Source organism: Schistocerca americana, chromosome X, assembly GCF_021461395.2.
Source record: "Schistocerca americana isolate TAMUIC-IGC-003095 chromosome X, iqSchAmer2.1, whole genome shotgun sequence".
In the NCBI taxonomy this organism is placed as follows: Eukaryota; Metazoa; Arthropoda; class Insecta; order Orthoptera; family Acrididae; genus Schistocerca; species Schistocerca americana.
The window spans coordinates 709,887,568-709,907,542 of NC_060130.1; the positions used below are offsets into that span (position 1 = coordinate 709,887,568).

The following is a 19,975-nucleotide window of genomic DNA, read 5'->3' on the forward strand; positions in this document are numbered from 1 at the left end:
TGTTTTGGAATATGTTAATAAAACGGCCAATAACCGCTATGTTGAGTCTGCGAAACCCACCATCATCGTCAATACAGTCATAATTAGAGTAAGATAACAGCTGCATGCTTCTAACAGGACCTTGAACGCACAAATGACTTTTCTTTTATTCCAGGATAATGTCGGGATGTGCACTTCCGCTGTTTAAGTCATCCAGTCACAACTGGAATAAACCACTGAGCCCATATACAAATACTATCAGATGCTACTAGAGTCAATGGAAAGAACTACAGCGTTTTCTCACGAATATAATTTGATTTATCTTTGTCTTGTGTCGACAACGGAGGGTTCGTTGGCCCCGTATCCTACAGCGCTGTCTTTGTCTGAGCGGCGTCTACGTCTGTGAAATTTCTCTTTCAGGTGTGGACGCTGGCGCGGAGAGTGGCGTGCCGTGTTTACGGGTGAGAGATAAAACGTTATCTCACTGCGCCGCCTGCTTTATGTTGCAGGTCAGTTGTGACGGTTCCCGGCCCGCTGCGAAAATGTCCGTGTGCGTGGGAGAAGACCCCGGGACAGGTAAATCTTGCAATCTCTCACTAATAAGAATGCTCATATTATTAGGGACATATTTCAAATTTCGATAGTTGCTAAGGTAAGATATGAAAAGTACGTATTCGAGACCACTCGTTGCGCTGAGCCTTTCCTTCTTTTCCTGTCTTTCTACTTCATAATGGCAACGAATTCTTTCGCGACGTTGTACATTCAGATCTTTTATTTTATTTTTTTAAACTGAGATGTACTGCAGAAGGTAATACGTTGACAGAATATGAACTGCTATGAAGAATAATTGAACACCCTAATAAAGCTTTATCTAAATACTTGAGTTGTCAAGGATGGTAGAAAACTTACCCCTGTGCATCTCAGTAGTTTTTAATATTAACTGAGACCAAAATAGTTGAAGAGTCATACGAAGACATAGGTAGTTCGATGAAAATAATTTCCATTGCAAGTGAAAACAGTATGAAGAAATTTCAAATCTCATACAGTACTATAGTGTTAATTTTTATACGAATAGACTGTCATAGTCATTCCATAGACTTTCCTTAAAAACAAAAAAAAAAGGAATGATGAGTCACGTGAAAACAACATAACTGACTTTCAGAAAGGCATTGTTCAATTAACAATCATATAAAAATCTTAAGAACAAATATCATGGTAAAGTGTAAAATGACACATAAAAGTAATGCAGCCGTTACCACAGTTTTATTTTACACTCTTCTCTGGCTCTGTTTTATCATGTGAGTCAAAGCTAGTTGTCGATGGAACTATACAGGGTGACAGTGGCGGATATAGAAAACCTCAAGGAGGGGGCGCTAAAGATAATCTTGAGCTACCTTTACTTTTACTGTAATAAAAATAATCAAGTCACATGCAAAGTTTAAAAAAGTTTTAGTTAAACTGATTATACACATTTACAAGACAATGCCATCTTATGACTAAGAAAAGTTACAATTGCGTTTCTCTTCCTTAATGATGAATTCAGTGCGCCTCGTCTTCCTAGCAAAGTGGTTTGTTACATCGTCAACAGGGCAATCAATGTCAGGGTGAGGGTTCAACAAAGGTAAGCCATTAAGTCGATCGTTCAGGAGGATTCGTCCTTCACTGTCTACCCCAGTCATCTCTTTGTACGCCGCGATGTTGAAAAACTTCTTTCTACTGTAGCGATAGATGCTGGTAGACAAGCAAATATTTTGTACAGCGTGTGCAAAGTTGGACAGGTAGATCTAGGACGCGCGTGCTACGTAGGAAAGTACAATTACTCGATTCAGTCGAATCGACTGACGAAAGAAACTAATGAATAGCGTGCCGGCTGACTGCCCGCTGTAGGGTGATCAGTAAATGTCTGAAACGCTTGTAGGGATACTGCAGGGCAGGTTGTACTGAGATGTAAATGTTAAGTAACACATTCAATAAGTTGCTGCGTTTCCTACTTATTTAGCATTGAAGTTAGCCAATCAGGTCGTTACGCACGCAAATCCAAGTTTTATGTAACCAAACAAAGCACAACGGAGGGGTATCTGTTGAGAGGCCAGACAAACGTGTGGTTCCTGAAGAGGGGCAGCAGCCTTTTCAGTAGTTGCAAGGGCAACAGTCTGGATGATTGACTGATCTGGCCTTGTAACAATAACCAAAACGGCCTTGCTGTGCTGGTACTGCGAACGGCTGAAAGCAAGGGGAAAGCAAGGGGAAACTACGGCCGTAATTTTTCCCGAGGGCATGCAGCTTTACTGTGTGATTAAATGATGATGGCGTCCTCTTGGGTAAAATATTCCGGAGGTAAAATAGTCCCCCATTCGGATCTCCGGGCGGGGACTACTCAAGAGGATGTCGTTATCAGGAGAAGGAATACTGGCGTTCTACGGATCGGAGCGTGGAATGTCAGATCACTTAATCGGGCAGGTAGGTTAGAAAATTTAAAAAGGGAAATGGATAGGTTAAAGTTAGATATAGTGGGAATTAGTGAAGTTCGGTGGCAGGAGGAACAAGACTTTTGGTCAGGTGATTACAGGGTTATAAATACAAAATCAAATAGGGGTAATGCAGGAGTAGGTTTAATAACGAATAAAAAAATAGGAGTGCGGGTTAGCTACTACGAACAGCATAGTGAACGCATTATTGTGGCCAAGATAGACACAAAGCCCATGCCTACTACAGTAGTACAAGTTTATATGCCAACTAGCTCTGCAGATGACGAAGAAATTAAAGAAATGTGTGATGAAATAAAAGAAATTATTCAGATAGTGAAGGGTGACGAAAATTTAATAGTCATGGGTGACTGGAATTCGGTAGTAGGAAAAGGGAGAGAAGGAAACGTAGTAGGTGAATATGGACTGGACTAAGAAATGAAAGAGGAAGCCGCCTGGTAGAACTTTGCACAGAGCACAACTTAATCATAGCTAACACTTGGTTTAAGAATCATGAAAGAAGGTTGTATACATGGAAGAACCCTGGAGATACTAGAAGGTATCAGATAGATTATATAATGGTAAGACAGAGATTTAGGAACCAGGTTTTAAATTGTAAGACATTTCCAGGGGCAGATGTGGACTCTGACCACAATCTATTGGTTATGACCTGTAGATTAAAACTGAAGAAACTGCAAAAAGGTGGGAATTTAAGGAGATGGGACCTGGATAAACTGAAAGAACCAGAGGTTGTACAGAGTTTCAGGAAGAGCATAAGGGAACAATTGACAGGAATGGGGGAAAGAAATACAGTAGAAGAAGAATGGGTAGCTTTGAGGGATGAAGTAGTGCAGGCAGCAGAGGATCAAGTAGGTAAAAAGACGAGGGCTAGTAGAAATCCTTGGGTAACAGAAGAAATATTGAATTTAATTGATGAAAGGAGGAAATATAAAAATGCAGTAAATGAAGCAGGCAAAAAGGAATACAAACGTCTCAAAAATGATATCGAAAGGAAGTGCAAAATGGCTAAGCAGGGATGGCTAGAGGACAAATGTAAGGATGTAGAGGCTTGTCTCACTAGGGGTAAGATATATACCGCCTACAGGAAAATTAAAGAGACCTTTGGAGATAAGAGAACCACTTGTATGAACATCAAGAGCTCAGATGGAAACCCAGTTCTAAGCAAAGAAGGGAAAGCAGAAAGGTGAAAGGAGTATATAGACGGTCTATACAAGGGCGATGTACTTGAGGACAATATTATGGAAATGGAAGAGGATGTAGATGAAGATGAAATGGGAGATATGATACTGCGTGAAGAGTTTGACAGAGCACTGAAAGACCTGAGTCGAAACAAGGCCCCCGGTGTAGACAACATTCCATTGGAACTACTGACGGCCTTGGGAGAGCCAGTCATGACAAAACTCTACCATCTGGTGAGCAAGATGTATGAGACAGGCGAAATACCCACAGACTTCAAGAAGAATATAATAATTCCAATCCCAAAGAAAGCAGGTGTTGACAGATGAGAAAATTACGGAACAATCAGTTTAATAAGCCACAGCTGCAAAATACTAACACGAATTCTTTACAGACGAATGGAAAAACTAGTTGAAGCTGACCTCGGGGAAGATCAGTTCGGATTCCGTAGAAATACTGGAACACGTGAGGCAATGCTGACCTTACGACTTATCTTACAAGAAAGATTAAGGAAAGGCAAACCTACGTTTCTAGCATTTGTAGACTTAGAGAAAGCTTTTGACATTGTTGACTGGAATACTCTCTTTCAAATTCTTAAGGTGGCAGGGGTAAAATACAGGGAGCGACAGGCTATTTACAATTTGTACAGAAACCAGATGGCAGTTATTTAAGAGTCGATGGACATGAAAGGGAAGCAGTGGTTGGGAAGTGAGTGAGACAGGGTTGTAGCCTCTCCCCGATGTTATTCAATCTGTATATTGAGCAAGCAGTAAAGGAAACAAAAGAAAAATTCGGAGTAGGTATTAAAATCCATGGAGAAGAAATAAAAAATATGAGGTTCGCCGATGACATTGTAATTCTGTCAGAGACAGCAAAGGACTTGGAAGAGCAGTTGAACGGAATGGACAGTGTCTTGAAAGGAGGGTATAAGATGAACATCATCGAAAGCAAAACGAGGATGATGGAATGTAGTCGAATTAAGTCGAGTGATGCTGAGGGAATTAGATTAGTAAATGAGACACTTAAAGTAGTAAAGGAGTTTTGCTGTTTGGGGAGCAGAGTAACTGATGATGGTCGAAGTAGAGACGATATAAAATTTAGACTGGCAATGGAAAGGAAAGCGTTTCTGAAGAAGAGAAATTTGTTAACATCGAGTATAGATTTAATTGTCAAGAATTCATTTCTGAAAGTATTTGTGTGAAGTGTAGCCATGTATGGAAGTGAAACATGGACGATAAATAGTTTAGACAAGAAGAGAATAGAAGCTTTCGAAATGTGGTGCTACAGAAGAATGCTGAAGATTAGATGGGTAGATCACGTAACTAATGAGGAAGTATTGAATAGGATTGGGGAGAAGAGAAAATCGTGGCACAACTTGACCAGAAGAAGGGATCGGTTGGTAGGACATGTTCTGAGGCATCAAGGGATCACCAATTTAGTATTGGGGGGCAGCGTGGAGGGTAAAAATCGTAGAGGGAGACCAAGAGGTGAATACACTAAGCAGATTGAGAAGGATGTAGGTTGCAGTAGGTACTGGGAGATGAAGAAGCTGGCACAGGATAGAGTAGCATGGAGAGCTGCATCAAACCAGTCTCAGGACTGAAGACCACACAACAACAACAAAGCACTTGGGCAATACCGCCCCTCGCAGGCCGCTTCAATGTGAGCGTGCGATGCGCCCATTGGCTAGTTTCAACGCTAAATAACTCTGAAACCGCGCAACGTGTCGAATTTTTTTCTTAACATTTATATCTGAGTACAACCTGACCTGCAACATCCCGACAAGCGTTTCAGACATTATCTGACCACCCTGTATAACTCACGGAATCATTACAAAAGAAGTTACAAAAAATTAGCAAAATAAAAAATAAGAGACGATATCTTCAGTATTGCATTCAAATGAGTAACACATGACTGAATATCTCTAAACAACTGCAAAGAACTCTTGTACACAATAAAAAGAGTTTCTGCTGGAAGCGTACTGAATTTGGAACCTGCGGTATACTGTACACAATTCTCTACAGTGATTAAGAAAATGTTACCGAAGTGAAAACCGTTCTTTTCCTGAAAAGTGAGATTTATGAACTTACCTTTCAGTGAGTCCACATTATTAACCATAAATCCATGAGAGCGTATACACTTGAGAATCGAAGGGTTAGAATTTCGAGACACTTGAAGAACGCCCTGCTCTCAGATCGCTGATCGTTCTCGTCACCGTTTCTGGGCTAAGAATATTCTTTGTGAAGACACATAAGTATAACATAGGACATAACATAGTGAAAATAAGCGGATTCAAGCATCACGTTCCAGCGGTCGTTAATGTGAAGATTATTCTTATAATGAAAACAGCAGGACTGTTATTGCACAAGTTTTTATTTCACCTTCAGTTCAAAGAATATTAAATATTAATTGCCGATTGTTATTATATCATCATGTATAATAAAACCTTGTTTTTTTCGAAAGTTTCAGTGACATGATCTATAAGCCTTGTGCTTGTCCATCAGAACTATGTAATGTAAGATGAACAAATTTTGTGTTAACCCATCTTACAAAGATCTGAGGAATGATCAGAAATGATAAAATTTGGAAATATTTGCAGATCGGTGTATGTGGACCGAACGTTTAAAGTTGCCCAAGTTTGATAATTTATTGAGAAATAAAATAATGTTATACAGAAATGTTGATCCTACAAAATATACTTAAAGAAGGTCATAGACTCATAAATACTGAACAGCTTGAAAGGTAGTAGAACGCCAATATTTTAGCTATTCATTGCTCTTTCTAAAGTTACAAGGACCACTTGTAGCTGAATTTTACTAAGTATAAGACTGTATCTCCTATTCCCCAGAACAGAATTCTTCCAAAACTTTCCTATCACATGAGCAAATTACCAAGTTGTATGTCCTCCTTGAGAACGACATCAAAGCAAAACTTTACTACCGTCTCCTCCATATGGCCTATACAGAAGATTTCTCGGTTCTCCTTAGGCCTACGAGCCCTTAACTCACAACACTCTCACATCACTCCCGCAAACAAGGACTTAAGATATTGCACCAAAAGCACAACTGTCTTACAATGTCACAAAATGCACGAAATGAACCACCAATTAACACTAAAAATCCTAAAAACGAGATATATATTTTAAATAAAAGGTTACTCGCTAACGTTTCCAACGGTGCTAAGCACAGTATCCTTCAAATCGACCCTTCGACTTAAATAAATACATACGAATCTGGCGCACACGCTCTTATAACAAAACAACATTTACGTTAGAATAAATGAAACCATCAACATAAAAGCGCCATACTGCTTCATTTTATTGTGAAATGTGGAGGACTTTCCTGTTTCGACACCCGTACATGATAAAATACTTAAGACTGCAGGAACTGGAGAATTTACTGTGATATTGTTTGTAGCAATAGGAGCTAATGTACTATGCTATTATTACCCAACACCTGATTGGTCATGATTGACTTTATCGTTTAATATTTAATATTCAAAATGTTTGTAGAAATGTTATTAATTTTGCTGTAATCTCTAACCCCTTTGATTTTACTTCTAAAATGGTGGCTGACATTCTATTAGATCCATTGCATTGTTGTGATTTTTTGATATGCTCGGATTTCCTCTGCAATTTTGTCTTGAATCATTACAGATCATAAACGTATTTAAGAATGTCCGTCTTTTGTAAGCCTTTAATTCTTTCCAGTGTCCAGATTCTCAAACTTTAGAACAGGCGAGCTGCAGGCACGTCCTCCACTTTTATTAGGCTAAAACCCGCTAAGCACCCGCGTTAATCTTCCCTTTGTCACTGATTGCTCGGCCCTTGCTGGTGGAACCGCCGGCCGCCAGCCTGAGTCCAAGGCTCCTCCCTCGGGAAAATCACTGAAATTTAACTTTGAAATACACTCCTGGAAATTGAAATAAGAACACCGTGAATTCATTGTCCCAGGAAGGGGAAACTTCATTGACACATTCCTGGGGTCGGATACATCACATGATCACACTGACAGAACCACAAGCACATAGACACAGGCAACAGAGCATGCACAATGTCGGCACTAGTACAGTGTATATCCAACTTTCGCAGCAATGCAGGCTGCTATTCTCCCATGGAGACGATCGTAGAGATGCTGGATGTAGTCCTGTGGAACGGCTTGCCATGCCATTTCCACCTGGCGCCTCAGTTGGACCAGCGTTCGTGCTGGACGTGCAGACCGCGTGAGACGACGCTTCATCCAGTCCCAAACATGCTCAATGGGGGACAGATCCGGAGATCTTGCTGGCCAGGGTAGTTGACTTACACCTTCTAGAGCACGTTGGGTGGCACGGGATACATGCGGACGTGCATTGTCCTGTTGGAACAGCAAGTTCCCTTGCCGGTCTAGGAATGGTAGAACGATGGGTTCGATGACGGTTTGGATGTACCGTGCACTATTCAGTGTCCCCTCGACGATCACCAGTGGTGTACGGCCAGTGTAGGAGATCGCTCCCCACACCATGATGCCGGGTGTTGGCCCTGTGTGCCTCGGTCGTATGCAGTCCTGATTGTGGCGCTCACCTGCACGGCGCCAAACACGCATACGACCATCATTGGCACCAAGGCAGAAGCGACTCTCATCGCTGAAGACGACACGTCTCCATTCGTCCCTCCATTCACGCCTGTCGCGACACCACTGGAGGCGGGCTGCACGATGTTGGGGCGTGAGCGGAAGACGGCCTAACGGTGTGCGGGACCGTAGCCCAGCTTCATGGAGACGGTTGCGAATGGTCCTCGCCGATACCCCAGGAGCAACAGTGTCCCTAATTTGCTGGGAAGTGGCGGTGCGGTCCCCTACGGCACTGCGTAGGATCCTACGGTCTTGGCGTGCATCCGTGCGTCGCTGCAGTCCGGTCCCAGGTCGACGGGCACGTGCACCTTCCGCCGACCACTGGCGACAACATCGATGTACTGTGGAGACCTCACGCCCCACGTGTTGAGCAATTCGGCGGTACGTCCACCCGGCCTCCCGCATGCCCACTATACGCCCTCGCTCAAAGTCCGTCAACTGCACATACGGTTCACGTCCACGCTGTCGCGGCATGCTACCAGTGTTAAAGACTGCGATGGAGCTCCGTATGCCACGGCAAACTGGCTGACACTGACGGCGGCGGTGCACAAATGCTGCGCAGCTAGCGCCATTCGACGGCCAACACCGCGGTTCCTGGTGTGTCCGCTGTGCCGTGCGTGTGATCATTGCTTGCACAGCCCTCTCGCAGTGTCCGGAGCAAGTATGGTGGGTCTGACACACCGGTGTCAATGTGTTCTTTTTTCCATTTCCAGGAGTGTATTTTCGCTAGATTGTGATTTATCTGACATACATGTCACGCTATAGCCCATGTGTGAAGGCATAAAAAATCTCAGTAGTCAGATCCTGGAGAAACAATCCTAGGAACTTCTGATCTCATTTAAATTAACTAGACGGATCCAATTCTCCAGTACAGCCTCTCGTGGGTCAGTCTGGTGTTAAAACTGAAGACAAGGGCAAAAGGACGAAATTTTAAATTCTATATTTAATAATTTGTGTACACTGGAGTATCCTATGGCCGAAGCAATAGTTGCCCGTCACATACACTCACAAATGGAGTGAAATAGACTCCCACTCCTGGCGCCAGTACTGAAAAACGATAAACTACGTAAAATGACAAGAAACTAGGGCGTGTTGTGATTCGTGTTACACATTTCACATTGACTACCTTTCGAATCTAATCCTTTTTCTGTTTCATAGTTATCGAGGATCTCTCGCTCAACGAATGGCCTCGCATGACTGGAGAAAGACAGCAAGTTCAAATGGTTCAAATGGCTCTGAGCACTATGGGACTTAACTTCAGAGGTCATAAGTCCCCAGAACTTAAAACTACTTAAACCTAACTAACCTAAGGACATCACACACATCCATGCCTGAGGCAGGATTCGAACCTGCGACCGTAGCGGTCGCGCGGTTCCAGACTGAAGCGCCTAGAATCGCTCGGCCATACCGGTTGGCTTATTTTCCTTCCCTTGCTGAATAAATAAATGGAGACGGACAGGTAGGGGCTTAAATATTAACACAGATCACCCTGAATTATGCACTGTGAAGTGGACAGAGGGCAATATAGCAATATGTAAGTGTAAATGTAGGCAGACATAGCCCAATTTATTCCATTCATTATCCAGCCAACTTTGTTCTCCTTATATAACGACTGTAACTTCGACAAGAAAGTGAGCCGATATCTTCCTTCGTCTTTATGTAAAATTCTGATTGATACTTTCACCTGTTTCGTGAATATATAGTTATGTAACTAAGGCTGCTTTTCCCTTTGACTCTAGTCGGAAGTAATTTAATGCCTAGTAAATCAAAGGTTTAAGACTGTAAGTCGATTTATTTTTTGTGAAAATAGTTTCCTTTTAGAGTTCCGTACACTTTGGAAACTTTTTCTGTAAATCCGTGACACATTGCTCTTATCTGGCAGATTAAAACGGTGTGACGAACAGGGGCTCGAACGCAGAACGTCATTCTCCAATTGTAGTTCTCTTAGCGACTGCTCTGCTGTTCTGTTTCTTACTATCCGACCATGGCTGACGATCTGCCCCATAGTTTTATTTCCGCCACTTCGTGCCTCTTCATTACCAAATTTCACCGAAGTAGCTAAAGCTCGAAATACGTAAATTATGTTCGACATCCCTTCCAAGAAGGGGCCATTATGTCAGTAGGACAAACACCGACTGGGCATGACTTGGGTGAAAAACCGTCCGCGGCAATCAAACCATTCGTGCAAATTGCGGAATACCTAAATCTGCATGCCGGAACGAGGATTTGAGGGTCTCTTTTCTTGTTTGTGACTCGAGTGCGTTCTATACCACTTGGTTCACTGTTCCACAGTAACATTGGTATAAAAACTACAGAGAATTGTCTCAAAAGAATTCGTCACTACATCTACCTGAAAGTGGTATTTCCTTACCACAAAACTGACATACCTTGACAATATGTCGAGGAACATGAAACATGCTTTTATGTAAGTTTTAACTAATGTTTGTGTAGTAGTTCTTTCATACCTTTCTATGAATATGTTCATTTCCTTTTCCTTCCCGTTTGATGGTAGGCACTGTCGCATCTTTAACAACTAAATGACTTGACGAAGAGAAAATTAATATTCCCGTTTAAATTCCTCTCAACATGAAGATCATTAGAGATGAGGCACATCTTACGACTGGGTTAGAATGGAGCAAGGAATCAGCCTTATCCTTCTCAGACCAATCATTCGACTGGAGTGGTTAGAAGAACTAAATTTGGTTAACTGAACGAGTATCTGAATTCCGTTTATCTTGGATAAGACATCAGTGCTTTAACCACTGCCCCACCTCACTCGGAGCCGGCCGAAGTGGCCGTGCGGTTAAAGGCGCTGCAGTCTGGAACCGTAAGACCGCTGCGGTCGCAGGTTCGAATCCTGCCTCGGGCATGGATGTTTGTGATGTCCTTAGGTTAGTTAGGTTTAACTAGTTCTAAGTTCTAGGGGACTAATGACCTCAGCAGTTGAGTCCCATAGTGCTCAGAGCCATTTTTGAGCCACCTCACTCGGTATGTTCGTGTCTCAGTGAAGCAGCACATAAAAATACCATATTATTTAACTGATGGTGTTAATACACTTGTTGGGTAAATTGTGAACTAGTACAAGAAAAACAACACAGAACTTAAAACAAGGACTACAGCAGGGAACTTGAAGCACGTTCCTCTTGAATACGAGTCCACTGTGTTAATATCACGCCACTTCTCTTGATTTTGATGATGTCATATAATCTATTCACGCAAATACAATAACCTTTTTGAAAATTGCTGCACCAGTAATACTGTATGTGACTGAAATTGTGAGGCGTCGGTCCATTCGGGGGCTCTTACTCGCGTTTTTGTATCAAATGCCACATAAACTAGATTCGAATTACTCGTTTTTTCGTGTAATTTTTGGTTTCAAATTGTTTACTTATCCGCAGTGAGTGTCTAGGAGACTCAAATAGTGGAATATTAGTTTGGTTTTTAATTACTTGTTTCCTTTAATGTTTAAAATTTACTGCGATTTCCTGGGAACTGATAGCCTGGGCAGAAGTTCTATTCTTCTTTTGGGCTGGAATAAATGAAAAATGTTGCGAGCCCCTCGTGTTTGGGCTGGCTGGCGAGGGGAGACAGAAGGATACGAGGGAGGCAAAGGCAATTTTCGCTCTCTGCGCTCGGACCTCATCTGTCTAGCCGAATCGTCTCGCTTAGGAGCCTGCGTTTGGAAGATAAGAGAGTACACTGCGGCTCTGACCTCGAGATTAACACACTGAGGTCCTAACTACGGTATAGCCAGCAGTCTGGCGCCAGTGGGCGCCGTTTCGCAAACGGTTTAATGACCGAACACTGCAGGAAGCAGAACTCCCAGCCGAGATAAAATCATCCCCGACATTGCGGAAATGGGACGCCATTTTAAGGTATCCGTCCATGAACGGGCTGCGTTCTTAACATTCTCCGCCCCTCACAGTATTACTAGTCGATAAAGCAGAAGTATCTCAAAATATGCACAATCAATTAGTGTTATTAGCAAAAGCTTCAATGAGAAAATTAGACATCTACTACATTGTGATGTTGAAAACATTCATAAAACGCTAAATAACAGAACACTGTTTAACCGAGATTTTATTTTCTTTGGTACCACTAGACTGCACAGATTACGAGGACAGACCGTGACGTTCGGATCACGGGTTTACTTCAAACTTTTTACACTTTTAATAGTCCATTACAACAACATAATGTGCAACAAGTAAGGCGTTCTACTTAAGCGATTTCAAGAAAATCGCAAGAGAAGTTATGCGTGTCAATGATGTACGCAGCATGGGCTGGCGGCGGTCATATGGTTAGCGTTCAGCCTATGTAATCCGTTTATCGTTGGCTCTAAACTTTCTCATCTTATTTTTTAAAATTTATATTTTTTCACCACTAGTCATATTATATGATATATATTACATCTGAATAGTAATATGTTGAAAAGATACGTGTATTTGCATGAAATTTTATTGAATTTCCAATGTTATTTGGTTGTTTGCTGAATATTATATTTATAATTATTGAGAAGAAAGCGACCAAACGCATAAAGTTTTCCTGGAAATGTATGCCTGTCGTGATTTCCGAAATTCTTATACCTACAATCGGGTAAGGTACTGAGGACTGCTTTGCACCTGGCCACTTCAGTCTATAGACCCAGTTTTCAAGGACGAAGAACAGGATTGGAATGACCAAGTCAAACACTGATAAATGAAGGCGTAAACAACTTTACTCAATAAGACAGTCAGTTATAATATACTAGAATGTGAGGGTAATGTACGATTAATCGTCAGATGTGCTTTCGACATTACAAATTGCAGGATGATATTTTTCATACAGACACGGAAAACATAATTTAAAACAGCATCTACTACATCGAATGAATGCAGTCTTCCTGCATGCACAAGGAATCTTCAGAGCTATTGAGGAAAAACAAATCTTGTTGTGAATTTAAAAATATCTCTTTCTTCCCACAATTTAGATGCAAACCGTGCCTAACGCAACTTCTTCGTAAATATCAGTGTCGAAAACTGGCATTGTACGATAGAATGTATTTTAATAGCATCTTCACGAAAAGCAATTTCTCGTTCTTCGTCCCTCAAGTATGAACAAGTTTGAACGCTTCTGGTAAAGCTTTTAATTTACCTGTAGAAATAAAGGTCGGTTAATATTTGTTGTAATAATAAAAATTAGTAAATAGCCAAATAGCTTTAGAAATTCAATAAAAGTTCATCCAAATACACATGTACTTTCTTTATAATACGTTTCAAAGGTAATATATGTGAAATAATATGTGTAGTGTTGAAAAAAACATAACCTAAAAAAAGAGGAAGGCGAGTGGGATTCGATCCAGCGATTCGTGGATTATAGAGCCTGAACGCTAGCCACATGACCACCGACAGCCCATGCGCAGGGTTGCAACGCACCTGCACATCACTGACACGTTAAACTTCTGTTGAAATTTTCTCGTCGAAATCACCCAAGTAGTACGCCTTTCTGCTTAAAATTATGTTGTCCTAATGGACTATTAAAAGTGTGCAAAGTCTGAAATAAATCCGTGATCCGAACGTCGTGATCTCCCCTTGTTAGAGAAACACTCAGGCTACAAGTAACATCCAGGGAAGTATGTTATGTCTCCAATTTCCTCTTCTGATGCTAATCTGTGAAAAATATACTAAATTTATTTTACTACGAGAAATGTATTTAAAAATTCAAATCAATGATCACAAACATCATCAAAATATTTTAGAATTTTCTGAAAATAGTACGCAAGGGAGGGAGAGGAGGTATTTTTAATTATATGTGCCAGTTTGGTGAATTCGTATGTTATTTAGGAGAAAAGTGTTTTTCAATGATAAAAATTCAGGTTTCTGGAAAATCACAAAAGAAGATTCACGAACTTATTCGCTTAGCACTGTGCAGTGTTAGAACTCTCAAGCTACATATTCCGGTTGGTCACATGTTTCTTTGTCCTCCATATTCTTTCATATTCCTTCTCTTCATTCTTTTATTTATCCTAGCCTCCTTGGTAACAACTTCTGCAGCTCTCTCGTCTTCGGTTACTCACATTCAATCAACAACAGTTAGAGCTTAAACCTTATTCATTCCTGTCTGGATACCTAATTTTTTTATAACATAAACCCTAGAAACTGCACCATCATTGAAAGTTATTAATACATCCATTACACATATCTTCAACGCTGTCAGCCCAACAAATACGTTTTACAGTGTTCTCTCCCCTATGCATCTGTTGATGCTTTCGTTGAGATTTTGTGAGAGACCATGGACGTATTTGTGAGATCCCTTTATTCATGCTTAATTGCCTCCATAACAGCAAGGAATGCGTTTGAGTGTATTGTATGCCTGTACACTCAATTTTTGCAGATGATCGTTGAATTTATTAAATTTCTAAAGCTATTTGGCTGTTTACTAATTTTTGTTATTACAACAAATATTGGCCGATCTTTATGTCTACAGGTAACTTAAAATCATTACCAGGAGCCTTCAAGCTTGTTCACACTTGAGGGACGAAGAACGAGAAATGGCTTTTCGTGAAGACGCTATTAAAATAGATTCTATCGTACATCGCCAGTTTTCGGCATCGATATTTACGAAGATGTTGCGTTACGCACGGTTTGCGTCAAAATTGTGGGAAGAAAGGAATATTTTTTAAAATCACAACAAGCTTTGTTTTTCCTCAATAGCTCTGAAGATTCCTTGTACACGCAGGAAGACTGCATTCATTCGACGTAGTAGATGCTGTTATAAATTCTGTTTTCCGTGTCTGTATGAAAAATATCATCCTGCAATTTGTAATGTCGAAAGCACATCCGACGATTAATCGTGCATTACCCGCACATTCTAGTATATTATAACTCACTGTATTATTGAGTATTATTCGATGTTGGTTTGAACTAGTTACCTCGAAACCTCCATTTGGTGTTAAATTTCTTTATTATCGGCATTTCTTTCACAGAATATACATAAACTGAAATATAACAACACAGAAATAACTAAGAAGCACAGGTGTTTCAAATTCCGAAAGCAAGAATTATATCATAAAATCTTTGGAAGCGACTAAGGCACAGCCTTCTACACAGACTACGCTTGTACCCAGTTTTTGGTAGTCTGAGCCTTCTAGAATACACCTGTGTTTGCGATCCATATCTAGAAGGAGAAGAATACATCACGTATTCTGACGTTCTTTAAAATGACGGACGGGCCTGTCACCTGTGCAACATTACGTTAAAGCTAAATTTACGGAAAATGAAAATGCCCATAAACTATATATTTTTGTAATCGGCATGAAATGTTCTCCCTTATGGATCAGAAATACTTTTTTGGATTTGTAGTCATATTTCACGAGCAGGTCTCTTTAAGATTACATGTCCGATGTTAAGTTTACATTCCTGTGGGGGAGGTAAAACGCAACTGTCTTCCTATCTCTCTCTCTCTCTCTCTCTCTCTCTCTCTCTCTCTCTCTCTCTCCCTCCCTCCCTCCCTCTCCGTGTGTGTGTGTGTGTGTGTGTGTGTGTGTGTGTGTGTAGTTGGAGGAGTGAAAAATTTGGGCGCGCGTCTTCCTTTTTGTAAGAGCGTGTAGGATTGCCCCCCCCCCCTCCCCCCCCCCCCTACGGTAGCCACACTGGTGGGATATTAAAATTGTGATGGAGATTTTGATTGGGAGCTGTGTCTGCCGCCTGCTTAGCTATTGGCTATGGCGGAGGTAACGACGCTACGATCCGAGGCTATGAGGATAGCCAGAGTTTCATTTTTGTCGCTTTTGTTTTGGGCTTCTGCTAAATTGCTTCGAATCGGGTCGGCACTTGGGTCGAGCACTTCATGTTCGAGCGTTGATTGACAGAAGTTTTTGGTGAGCTCTGTCTTGCCAGTTTCCGAGTCATAGTTAGCCGTTTCTACTGGGAACAACTGCCGACTCCATCCGGCAGCATCGAGGGCAAGCGGATGCGTAAAGCACTAGCGAGCGATTTCCAGATGTTGCTCAGTACCAGCCGCAGGTGCAGCTCGCAGTTTTAGTACGACGTCTGCAGCCGCACCCGCATACACAGGCCTCGTAAGAACACCGCGCTGTGCGAAGCATGTATAACTGGGAGAGACAGGTGAATTTCAGAACAGTTAACATGAGGTTCAGCAAACAATAAGATGTCTCTAGTGGAAAACAGAACTCGAACCTGTAATGGTATACTTACTCTCAATTTTTCTTAAGCTTTATCGAGTCAAGTAGTCAATAGGTAGAATTAACGTAATTTTCGTTATCACATGATAAGGGAAGTTATGGTATTTGTTCCCTTTGCTTAAAATCTACCACACTGTTGGTTCCTCATTTTAAATTAGATATCGTATCTTGGAGCTTTTCCTCAGATTTAACTTTGTAGTCCTGTGTTCGCACTTTGTTTTGTACGACAGATCGACCAAGACAGAATCATTTTCAAGCATGCAACTCGCTTGTGGCGACTCGAATTTTGTATTTGTTTCTTAATCAATAAAAGTTACTCACTGGATGGCATCTCTCATTTAATACTCCGCAAAGTTATTGTAGTTACTGATTTCAGTATGAGTCTGCACCCACAACTTAGCGTTAGGCCCACTAATAATTGCAGATTAAATTCCAGTTAACCTCTTAGTAGCGTTTTCCTAATGCACACGGACTTAATGAGCGCTAAAGTTCGTGGGAGTCCCTGATCACGTGATGCAGCGTGTCAGGGATTGGTACGAACATTAAGTTACGTGCAGCTCGAGTGGGTACGCTGACAAAATGAACTTTACATCATACATAAATTATCATACATAAATAATTAGGGTTACAAAACTGCATATAATCTGTGAATTTGCGAATTCAGTATCATACAGAGCACCGACGTGCTACAATAAGAGCCCCTGAGCGCCTGCAGAATCTCCCTCACGCGCCTTGTATGCACCTCCACAAAACGTCAACACCTGTTGCTGTAAGAGAGTAACGAAGAAGTTCCGACTAATCATGTCCCAGAAACGTTTGGTGGGCAATTTGTCGGTCGAAGGTTTACATCATATAAGCAATGGTTGCTGTTAAAATTACCTTCAATACCTAAGAGTCGAGCTGCTTATAGTATCCGAAGGGTTTGTCCGCCAGGCCTCTTAGCAACGCAGGCTGTGACACGGCGAGCACCACGATAATTTCTTACACTTATGTATCCATCACTGTAGGAGTGGTTGAAACGGGATTAATTCGAAAACTTTGCCTCGCAGCACCGCAGAAAGGCCGTTCACGTGTCCACTGCAGAATTAGGCTTTTGTGGTTTCCAAACAATGGAAGTCGCCATACGGCCACGGTGTCACAAGCTCATAGTGTCAGACCGTCGATGCAGACATGTTTATATGTCACAGTGTTCAGCATCAACTCAGTACTGTGGACGATGCTGTATGGTCCATTCCAGCCAAACGCAGCACATGTAGGTAATCCATTGATGATATCACAATGCGTTTTCCAAAAACGTCGCTACATACGTACATGCATCAGTGTCACAACAGGATTCTAAGAAAGAGTCGAAACGTTCCGGAATGACTAATTCCACACCTTGAGAGGTGGTAGTGTGGATCAAAGCAATGAAAAAAATTCAAGTAGGCCTTAAGAGCTATGAGCACTTTTTAATCTTCGCTGTTGTGAAATACATCGCTTCTACTGCAAGCTCCTTGCTCTTACGAGAGACCTACAGAATGCAGTCAAGAAACGAGTAAACAAATTCTTTAAATGTAATCTGCTTTCTATTACATACGACCTGCACTTGTGAGCCATCGCTAAAGATGGTGTTCAATATGGTGTCCATGTTTCTGTCCGGCGTCTTATGGAATCAAGCAGTTTCTGGAAAATTCCATGTTGGTCACGGGTGCACTGGCAGACACTGATAACGTGTTCCTGTAGTGCTCGTACATACACCGAAGATTTCACGTGGCCCCACAACCAAAAATTCAAGCGACTGAAATCGGGGGGAAAGAGCTGGCCAACATACCCGAGCTCCCCGACCAATTCATTACCCATTAAATGTCTGTGTGAGGTGTTCTCAGACATTTCGGATTAAATGGGCTGATACTCCATGCCTGGACCACATTTCCAGTCGTTGTTATAACGATACCTCATCTAGCAGTACAGGTAATGCGTTTGATTTGAACTGAAAATACCTCGCACCAGTCAGCTTGTTTGGTAGTATGTAAGCTTCTACTAGCTTACTGCCAATAATTACTACCCATAACTTAACTGAAAATAGGTTCTGATACCTAGCTCTTCAAATGCTTGGTGATTTACATCAGCCCACACATGGTGGTTATGAAAATGGACAATTCCATTTCGCCTGAAGGTCGTTGCTAACAACAAAAAGCTTGTAGTAGAAGAAATGTGTTTCACAGAAGCTGTTTTGTGGTGTCATGTAAGTGTTTTGGTTCAAATGGCTCTGAGCACTATGGGACTTAACATCTGTGGTCATCAGTCCCCTAGAAATTAGAACTACTTAAACCTAGCTAACCTAAGGACATCACACACATCCATGCCCGAGGCAGGATTCGAACCTGCGACCGTAGCGGTCACGCGGTTCCAGACTGAAGCGCCTAGAACCGCACGGCCACACTGGCCGGCTGTAAGTGTTTTGCACAGCTGTTAGGAAGACGCAGCTTTGGTGGCAGTAGCATGCGGAACCAAGCGTGAAGGGAGCCCCAAAGTTGCTGGCGCTTAACTTGCGAAAGCTGCTGTATGGTACGCACTGCCACCGCATGCACGTCCTACGTATACTTCCAGTTCATCTACATCACTCATGAGTCACAAATGCACAACAATCTGTTAACTCAGACGTTAAAAGAGAGTCACAGCAGGTTAGTTTAACCAGTGAAGAACGTGTTCAGTATGTTTTAACGTAGGAACTGCGACCCTATTTGAGCTTACGAGCATTGGTTCATTTTAATAAAACATTATAACCTGAAAGTGTGGCTTGAAACCTATGCTGGACTGAAATCTCATCACCGAATGATCCAAAGATCCTTTTCTCTCATTTACCGATCGGCCAGGGTGGCCGAGCGGTTCTAGACGCTACAGTCGGGGACCTCGCGGCCGCTACGGTCGCAGATTCGAATCCTGCCTCGGGCATGGATGTGTGTGATGTCCTTAGGTTAGTTAGGTTTAAGTAGTTCTAAGTTCTAGGGGACTGATGACCTCAGAAGTTAAGTCCCATACTGCTCAGAGCCATTTGAACCATCTCATTTACCATGCTTGTAATCTCCGTTACTAATTCGGGCACGTGAAAAATGTGGGAACTGCATTATGATTCATATTGACAGTACATTTTCATAAACTGAATACTCGGTACCGGTTTTCAGGCCGCAGGAAGGCAAAGCCATACCACCTGCAACAGGATCATGTCCAGAAAAGTTCTGTGGCGTTCAAATCAGCCTACATGTTTTTGTCTACTGTTGTGTTTATACACACAACTGACACAAAAAAATGTTTCCATATGAAAGTATTCCCATATTCACAAAGCGGAAATTGCAATTCCTGCTAGCAAGAGCTCTACTTATAAACCCATAGAAGAAAAATTTAAATTAAAAAGTGAATCACAATGTTACTTCCACTGTAGTGATTAGCTAAATAGCTAAAGCTGCAGATTTTATGAGGAAAGAATTATTGCTAAGACGTGAATGATGGCAGCGGTTCATGAAACTATAAAACTTTCAAATGAAGTACGACGGAGAAAAAGGACA

General features: G+C 41.7%; 1 protein-coding gene across 1 annotated transcript in view; it reads left to right on the forward strand.

Moving 5' to 3' along the window:
- The first annotated feature begins 494 nt into the window (after nt 1–494).
- Nucleotides 495–19,975, forward strand: part of LOC124555352 (KN motif and ankyrin repeat domain-containing protein 3) — a 270,873-nt gene continuing 251,392 nt past the window's right edge. The window contains exon 1 of the mRNA XM_047129232.1: nt 495–555. Coding sequence (XP_046985188.1) covers nt 522–555 — 34 coding nt within the window. The 5' untranslated portion in view covers nt 495–521. The remainder of the gene's footprint in view (nt 556–19,975) is intronic.